Source organism: Myotis davidii, unplaced genomic scaffold, assembly GCF_000327345.1.
Source record: "Myotis davidii unplaced genomic scaffold, ASM32734v1 scaffold425, whole genome shotgun sequence".
In the NCBI taxonomy this organism is placed as follows: Eukaryota; Metazoa; Chordata; class Mammalia; order Chiroptera; family Vespertilionidae; genus Myotis; species Myotis davidii.
In genome coordinates this window covers 4,143,963-4,152,795 of record NW_006296413.1, presented here as the reverse complement: position 1 = coordinate 4,152,795, position 8,833 = coordinate 4,143,963, and the positions used below count along the sequence as shown (strand labels likewise).

The window sequence follows — 8,833 nt, the reverse complement described above, 5'->3', positions numbered from 1 at the left end:
AAAACAAACGCAGCGTAATGTTAACAATGGGTGAATCTAGGTGAATAGTACAGGGAGTTCGTATTCTTTCTGTAGGGTTGAGATTAGTTAACATAAAATGCTTGAAGGAAATGAATTCATTTTATTTTATTGATTTTTTTACAGAGAGGAAGGGAGAGGGATAGAGAGTTAGAAACATCGATGAGAGAGAAACATCAACCAGCTGCCTCCTGCACACCCCCTACTGAGGATGTGCCCACACCAAGGTACAAGCCCTTGACCGGAATTGAACCGGGGACCCTTCAGTCCGCAGGCCGACGCTCCATCCACTGAGCCAAACTGGTTAGGGCTGAAGAAAATTCTTACAAAATATGAAAATCTTTTGACTAAATTATTGCTGGGTGCTAGGGCAGATGATTGGAGGTCTTAGTTTGCAAGGGGCCTCAGATTCCCTGGGCCCTCGCATCTTAAGAGAACAGACATTTCTTGAGTGGGACAAAGGCGTTTTACACTCATCTCACCAAATCTCAATGGTACCACCCATGAGATGGGCTTTATGATGCCCACTTGCCAAAGGGGAAACTGGGGCTTAGAGAGGCCAGGTAACTTGCTCATGACTGCACAGCTAGACGAGAATCCAGGCTGTCTGACTCTCGGGGTTGGGCTCATACCCAGGCCCTGGAATTCCATGGGCACCCCCAACCCCTATCACCAACCCAACATGACACCTGGGCCTTGGTACTTGTAGCTGTAGAGCCTGCCATGAGCCCTGCCAGTCCCCCAGGCCTGCCCTGATCCCAGGCCCAGGTCTCCCCCTCCCTCCTCATCCCGCTCTGCCTCACCAGGGTCTTGCCCAGTCACAGTACAAGTGAGACCCCTCCTCCTCCCTGCTCTCAGCAGCCGCACACTCAGAGGCCCTAAGGCTACCTTCTAGGACCTGCAGTAAAACGAAGCTCTAGCGAGGGAGGAGGAATTTATTTCCTGGGGTGCCTTCCTGCTCAGCCACGGCCAAGTTCTTCTCCTGAGAGCCACAGCTCTTCTCAGGGAGCACCACTGCCTGTTCCTGCTACTTGGGGTCTGGGGCACTCCCACTGCCCCATGGGTTTCCTTACTGCTACCATCCCTTTGTTATAAACACTTTCATTTACTCCCATTGAATGTGTCACCTGATTCCTGAAAATACAGGGAAGACAACTTGGTCTTTAACTTGCTTTGATACCCTCCCTCCTCCTCCTCCATTTCTGGTCCTCCCCCCCCCCTCCCCGTTTTCTGAACCCCAGGAAGACACACCCAGGCGGCCAGGCCAGCAACTTACAAAGTTGTCTTTATTGTTTCCTTCCTGCCACGCAGAGCATCAGGGTCGACCCCTCCCGGGAATAGGGCATTTGAGGAGATAAATACTTACTTTGCCCCTCACTCATCAGCAGGGGGAGGTTTAATAAAAATAGTAATATAATAATAATAATAATGACTGTGCTCAATAATAAAATGTCCCCTATGATCCCCTAATACACAGCTGGTCGAAGCTTTGAGAAAAAGGAGCCCCCTTTTTGGGGAAGGGCCAAAGTGTGCCTGGAGACCCGCCAGTGGACCGGTCGGGCGCCCATCTCCCACCAGGTAGCCCATATAAATACCCTCCCCGTCCCATCCCTGCTTAGAAGTTCTCTTCTCCGGACGGATTAGATGACAATGTCAGTTGGCTTACTGAGCCTCTCCCTGTTCCCAACCCCACCAGCTCCTCCCCAGAGAAAGGACCCGTGGGTGCGTTCCCCCAATTCCCTCTCCCCTTGTCTCTCTTGTTCATCCATCTTCCTTTATCCCTCTCTCCTCTGCATGGCTTTTCCCTCCTTCTAATCACTATCACCTCCTCTCTCCCTACTTGCCTCTCACTTCCTTCACCTACATCCTGCCCCCTGCTTCTCTCGCTTTTTTCCTCTGGCTCAGAGCCTGTCCTTCTCGCCGGTCCCTGAGCAGAGACTGGGATGGGATATGCCCCAACCTGGCCTCCTGGGGGCTGGACAGTGCACAGCCCAGACCTGAGTCTGCTGCCAGGGGCCTGGCCCTTCTCCGTCCCTGACTCTTCCAAACCCCGCGGCTTGGCACTGGAAACGAGGGCTTTGGCACAATCACCCCTGGACACCAGGACAGAAGAGCCCCCGGCCCACAGCGGAAGGGGGACCATTCTGTTCCCAGTGGCTCGCACAGGATGGGCTGGGGGTAGAGGAGAAGGCGGGATGAGGGCTGGGAGTCGGGTCCCAGGTCCCGGGGACTCAGCCTCCCAGGGGCTCCCCAGCCCAGGCTCTCCCTGAGTCCGAATCTCCACAGGCCCCGGACCAGCCGGAGCGTGGCACTCCTCAGCTCTTTGCTCCCTCACATCTCAGCCCTGGGGTTCGGGTGGGCCCTGCCAGAGGGTGTCAAGGGGAGCTCTCTGATTCAGGGGCGGGGGGGAGGCTCCGCGGCCGCTCTGAGACCTAGAGGGGAAAGAGAAGGAAGTCAGGGTGGAAAAGGAAAGGGCTCTTTTCACGCCGAGCCGGGGCCTCTGGGGCCTTCCCAGGACCCAGCACCGGCTGCAGCAGGGCCCTCAGAGGAGGCTGATGTGAGTTGGGGGTGGGGTTACGTGAGAAGAACTGGGGAACTCGCACCTAATCCTGGCGTCCAAATTAACGTCTTTGTTCACTCACTCTATGCTTCACTCAATCAACGGACATGCTTTCCTTTGGACAGAAGACAAACTTGATCTCCGCCATCAAGGGGCCCACAGTCGAGGGAGAACTGGCACCCAGACAAAAACCAAAGCACAGCGGACTGACAAGGAATGGGCCGGCGGCGGGCACCACGGGTGGCACCAGCCCCAGAGGGGCAGGGACACCTGCCCAGGTAGTCAGGTGGTCTCTGGAAAAGGTGACATTGGTGCAGAGCCTGGAGGGTGGCCTGGCATTAATCCATTAATCGGGGTGAGGACAAGAAAGGGCGTCCAAAGGAGGGGGAGAGCAGGGGCGAGAGCTTGAAGGTGTGACCGCACAGGGCAAGGCCCAGGGCTCTGAGTGGCCTCGTGTGGCTGGGGGTGGTGATGGGGGTGACAGTTGGAGAGGAGGCTGGAGGATGAGTAGGAACCCCATCTCCAGCCAGAGTGAGCTGCCCTCTGCCATGGGCTGGGCCTCTGTTAAGAATCCCAAGAGGTGCCCCTCTGTGGCACTGCCCCACGTGCGGAGCACCGTGCGGAGGTGTCATCGCCTCACACTGCCTCACAATAACCTCATTTTCAGGCAAGACAAGCTGGGGGAGGCCAGGCACCTTCTGGGGGCCACACTGCGGGGACAGTCAGAGCCACGATCCCCACCTCCAGGCTTCCGCAGGCCCACTGTGGGGTGGGACAGGTAACGGTCTGCATCTCTTAGGGTCCTGGGAGGAAGGACTGGGCTTATTCTCTGGCCTCAGGTCCCAGAAGAACTGCCTGTATTCGGAGGGAAACGCTCCCACGGGCTCACCTGTATCTGGGAGCCTGCGGGGCTCAGAGATCCCTGCGGGCAGGATACGGACTCGCTGGACAGGGATGTCCACGGCTTCTTCTTCACTGTTCCCGGAACAGGGTGGGGGGACAAAAACACAAGGTCAGATTGGAGGGGGCGGAAGGGGGTGGAAACTGCGGGAGGAGTGTGGGGGTGCAGGGAGTTGTGGGGCTGTTCTTACTGGGGTCCGCGTTCCCATCGCTGCCCATGGAGGCTGGGCGCCGTGAGGCCTCGGAGAAGCTGTGGGGCCGCTGCGGGACGGAGCTGCGGGCACCTCGGCCCTTCCCTTCAGGAGCCTGTAGGGGGGCGGTGCGGGGGTGGGACTCAGCGGCACAATAGACCGTGACACTGAACCCCAGCGGTCCGACAGCCTGGCGGAGCTGAGCGCCGGGTACCAGGTGAGCCGAGGGCAGCAGCGAGTGCACCTGAGAAGCGCTGATTGGCTCAGCCTCACCAAGGAGGTCTGTGATTGGCTCTGGACTCACCGGGGGCGGGTCCCTGGCGCTGGGTTTCCTGTCCGTAAAGCCCACGTGTACCAGGTGGTTGAAGTTGGTGGGCGGTGAGATGAGCTTGGAGCGCACGAAGGGGTCCTTCAGCATCTCCCTGCGGGCAAAAGTGACTTAGAGAGGGGGTAGGCAGAGGCGCCAGCTCCCACTCGCTCCCGCCCCGGGACCCCCTCTCCCGGGGGTGACTCCCCGCCCCCCGGGGCGGGCCTTTGCTTCTCCCCGCCCCCAAGGGCTGGAGGCCCCGCCCAGCCATTGCATCACGCGCGCACCTGCGCTGCTGCAGTCGCTGCTCGTCCGACACCCGGAAAAAAAGGCGGCGTTTGCTCTTGGTGCGGACCAGCTGGCGCCGGCTGTTGTCAGTGAGGTCGGGGATGTTGAACTCGTCCTTCTCTGTGGGAGAAGCGGAGAGCTGGGCAGTGCTCACGAGTCCCCAGGGCCCCCTTCCACGGGCGCTGAGTCCTTCACCCCCACGTGCTCACAGGTGAACGCACACCTGTGTACCCACAAACACAAGCAAACACCCTCCCTCACCTGCCAGACGGTTCCTGAGGTAGGTCAGGCGGATCTTCTCGGCGCCATAGAGGAACAGGGAGCCCTCTGGGTTCAGGGGTCGCACCTGAGGCAACAGGCACAGAGGTCACACCGTGCGCCCTGGCCTCCCGGCTGCCCCAGGGGTCTTGGCAGGCCCTCACCTTCTTGAGCGGCACCGTCTGGACCCATTCTGCTTTCCTCACATCAAACACGTCGATGGAGTTCTCACTGAACACCGTCAGGTAGGGGGCTGCGTAACCTGCGGGGTAGAAACTGCTTGTGCTGTGCAGCCCTGAGCAAGTCGGGCACCTCTCGGGGCTTGTTGCCTCCTCGGCACCACGGGAACACCCTGTGCCCTGCCAGAGCAGAGTGCAGCACTTTCATTCCCACCAAAAGCCCTTCTGAAGACTTTCCAGGGGGCCCCACCCAGCTTCCATAACAAACCAGAGATAACGATCTCGGAGTGCCACTCTCTGCCATGCCAGGCATACTTCTAACCACTTTGCCTATTTTTTCTCCTTTAATTCTCAAACAACCCTTCGCTTACAGAGGAGGGATCAGAAACCTCAGAGCTAAGCAATGGGCAAGGTCACCCAGTGGTGAGTGAGAGCTGGGAATCGGCCCCAGGCTGTCTGGGTCCAACGCCTACCTGTTGAAAGTCTGTGCTACACCCAACCCACAGGCCCCACCCCAGAAGAGCCATTGCTCATGAAGGAAGCTCTGTCCCTCTTTCAGCCCATACGCCATTACACCAGTCACCTGTGAATGTGCCAAACTCCCCACTGCCCCACTCATTCATTCATTCCTCCAAATAGTCCTAGAACCTGGAGTGTGCTTGTCAGGGGTGGGTGCTGGATGTGATGAAGAAACCAGCCCAGCTGATGTGCAAGCCCCCAGTGCACCAGAACAGTCATTACCAGAGGGTGCTAAGAGCCAGGGCAGAGGTCAAACAAAGAGGTGGGGGAGTAAAAAGGAGCCAAGGACCCATGATGAGGAAGAGTGGGGAAGGGAACATGGAAACAATGACAATGACAGCAACCATGGCGGTCACTTATGGGGGCCTGAGCAGGCCCTGGGCTGGATTACTTCAGAGTTTGCCAGGTACAAAAAGAAGAGCAGTTCAGGCAGGGGCAGATGTGATCTAAGGCATGGAAGAGGACGATCCTCTCTGAGGCGCTGAGGGCAGAGCTGGGCATGGTCAGGCAGGAGGGTGCACACTGGCTTCCGATGCCAGCTCAGGTGTTTGGGCAGGACCTGTCTTCCTCTGATGCATGCGATACACCTCAGGTGCCTGGCCCTGTCCCGCCCCAAGCCGGCCCCAGGGGCCAGTCCGGCTGACCGATGGCCTTACCCCAGCCTGTGGGCAGTGTTGGCCACAGCAGTTCATGGATGCGAGACTTGCGGCCGGCGCTGTCCACGTAGACCCCAGCCGTGGTGAAGAGCAGCAAGAACTCACTAAGGCTGAGCTCCACGGCACCCAGCGCCTCGCCCAGGCCCCCTCTCGATGGCGGCAGCTCCTCAGGCATCAGATTGCCCCCCAAGGCTAAGGGCGCAGCCTCATTGAGCAGCGGGTAGAGCGAGAAGGCACCAGCTGCGCCCACACACAGCCGGTCGCCCAGCAGCTCCAGGCTCTGCACAGGTGCTGGTGCCTGCAGCTCACGGATGCGGTGGTGCCAGGGTCCCGGGCCTGGGCCCAGCTGGTAGCAGAGCACTTGGCGCTTGACAGCTACACAGAGCACAGGGGTGCGGGCCTGCAGGATGCTCCCGGCTGCCAGCACCTGGCAGCCTCGAGACTCAGGGATCTTGGCACCTGACACCTCTGCGTTCTCCAGCTCAGCCAGGGGGAAGAGGCGCACGCTGGGGCCTCGGCCACACAGTGCTGCCAGAAGGCCCGCAGTGGGGCTCACAGCCAGCCGCTGCACCCGCCGGCACTCGCCCACCTGGAAGATATCTGTGGAGTCGGTAAGAGAGTGTCACCATCAGGCGGGTGAGAAGCAGCTCGGTGCCCATCCTCCTGTGCCCTGGGGCGAGCCCCGCCCACACCAGCCTGGCCCAGCTTGGCATGTACCATTGCTGTGCAGGTGGATCACAAACAGCCCCTCCTCGGTGCCCAGAGCAAGCCGTTGTTGGGCCTGTTCAGAGGCAGAGCCCGGGCAGTCCACCTGCCCTTGCTGTGCCTGTTTCGCCCTGTCCCTGTGCCAGCGAACCCTTCTGTCCCAGCGTCCAGATGGCTCTAATGGTAAAGGCTGTGGGGGCAGGGATGGGTGACAGGCCCTCCAGCTCAAGCTGCGGGATTTTGGGTAAGTCTTGGAGATTCGGTTTCCCCTAATGTAAAGTGGGGACAATAAAAAAAATAAAATAAAGTGGGGACAATAATGGTACCTTCCTCACTCAGCTGCTGTGAGACTGGAGATGAAGCAATGCAGGTAAGTGTGAAGCTCATGGCAATCCTTGCTCAATAAATGCCCCTTTGCCCTGACTCCTGACTGACACAACGGACCTGGCGGACCACACAAGGCCCAGGCTACTGGGAGCACTGCAAGCGCCTCTCCCCCAGCTGTCTGTCACGGAGGCCCCAGGCTCCTTGCCGGCCCAGCAGCCTCATGGGAGACGGTGTGAGGCTCAGGTCACCCAGCTGCTAGTTCAGAGAGCTGAGAGCAAAACACCTGGTTTATTTCCTATTAAAACCTTTGCTCTAGCCCTGACTGGTTTGGCTCAGTGGATAGAGTGTTGGCCTGCAGACTGGAAGGTCCCAGGTTTGATTGCAGTCAAGGGCATGTACCTTGGTTGCAGGCACATCCCCAGTGGGAGATGTGCAGGAGGCAGCTGATCGATGTTTCTAACGATCTCTCTCCCTTCCTCTCTGTAAAAAATCAATAAAATATATTTAAAACAACAACAACAACAACAAAAAGCCTTTCCTCTGTTCACTCGCCTGAGATTCTTCTAGAAAAAGCAGATGGAGGCCCAGAGAAGTTGAGCGGCAGAAGCCAGGCTCCTGCCCCAGCCTGGGCTCCTCACACAGCCATGCTGAGGGAACGGTCGGGGATTCGTGTGGTGGGTGGAGCCCACATCTCATAGCTGCAGGGACTGGGCAGTGGCAGTGACCCTCATGACTGTGGCTGGGCCAGCACTGTCCCTACAGGCCCTAACGGCTCCCCCAGCCTGCCCGGAACAGACCGCGGCCCCTGGCATGAAGCTCACCGATGATGGCAGCGCAGAGCGTGTGCAACAGCAGGGGTAGCCCGTTGTCGTAGGCCTCCTTGAGGGTGTGCACAGGCCGGGGCCGGGGCCGGGTGTCCAGCAGCAGCCGCTGCAGCTCGCCCAGCACCTGCAACCAGCGCTCCCGCTCCCCCTCGCTCTCCGCCAGCAGCAGCACAGTACACGTGACGGGCGGCACCGTCAGCTGGGAGGCTGTCACCTATGGGCAGAGACCCAGGCTGGAGGGCTGCGGGCCGAGGGCCAGTTGTCCTTCCTCCCTTCTCTCTGTGCAGCAGATGATGCTAATTAACACAGACGTGAGCTTGCCGGGCGCAGAGCTAGGTGCTGCTTAGAGCAGGTGATGAGCGAGGCAGGGGCGTCAGACAAGCACAGGGACAACTGCAGAGCCCTGCCCGGTGCTGTGGGAGGGGATTGGCGGGCACCGTGGGGATACAGGTGAGGGGGGGGCGGGGAGGTGACCTCCCAGGGGAAGAGGCGGTCCCGGGACTGGCAGAGGTGGGGGAGGGACTGGCAGAGGGAGCAGAGGTGAAGGGGTCCAGAGTGCAGGGCACTCCAAAAGTGGAGAAAGCCAGGTGTGGTCAGAGCAGAGAGACCCCAGGGAGAGGCGGGGAAGGCCTGCAGTGTCAGAAATGTAGGGCCTCGAGGCCACGGCAGGAGCACGCTGAGGGTGACGGGGAGCCACAGGTGAGTCCTAACAAGGCAGGACAGCCAGCTTCCCGTATGGAAAACCCTGCCCTCCAGGACGGAATGTGGGTGCACGGAGAGGAGGGGCCGGGATGAAGGGGTCAGGGGTCAGCCATGGAGATGGAGAAAAGTCGGTAGAAGGGGTCAACCTGACAGTGGACGGTGGTCTGGCCCATCCCGCCCCCGGCACTTACCCTGAAGATGCGTGGCAGGTCCTTGGACTGGGCGTGGATAACATCAGAGGCCAGGACTGGGGTGGCTGAGAACTGGGGGTCCCTGCGAGGTTCATGGAATAGGTAGGAGGTCACCCTCCCCCTGGCTGCCCTCCGTCCACCCACTTGTCCCTTGTCCCATGCCAATGCCTGGCGCCCACCTCAGATCCAGCGCCTGCAGGAGGGCCCC

General features: G+C 59.5%; 1 protein-coding gene across 1 annotated transcript in view; it reads right to left on the bottom strand.

Moving 5' to 3' along the window:
- Positions 1–1,283: 1,283 nt before the first annotated feature.
- CDC42BPG (CDC42 binding protein kinase gamma) overlaps positions 1,284–8,833 on the bottom strand; it is a gene marked incomplete at its 5' end in the record, with an annotated part of 16,010 nt that continues 8,460 nt past the window's right edge. The window contains 13 exons of the mRNA XM_015568977.1: positions 1,284–2,450; positions 3,468–3,553; positions 3,670–3,784; positions 3,974–4,091; positions 4,264–4,384; positions 4,526–4,610; positions 4,687–4,784; positions 5,877–6,476; positions 6,594–6,657; positions 6,897–6,931; positions 7,730–7,946; positions 8,626–8,707; positions 8,805–8,832. Of these exons, the coding sequence (XP_015424463.1) occupies positions 2,394–2,450; positions 3,468–3,553; positions 3,670–3,784; positions 3,974–4,091; positions 4,264–4,384; positions 4,526–4,610; positions 4,687–4,784; positions 5,877–6,476; positions 6,594–6,657; positions 6,897–6,931; positions 7,730–7,946; positions 8,626–8,707; positions 8,805–8,832 (1,706 nt within the window). The remainder of the gene's footprint in view (positions 2,451–3,467; positions 3,554–3,669; positions 3,785–3,973; positions 4,092–4,263; positions 4,385–4,525; positions 4,611–4,686; positions 4,785–5,876; positions 6,477–6,593; positions 6,658–6,896; positions 6,932–7,729; positions 7,947–8,625; positions 8,708–8,804; position 8,833) is intronic.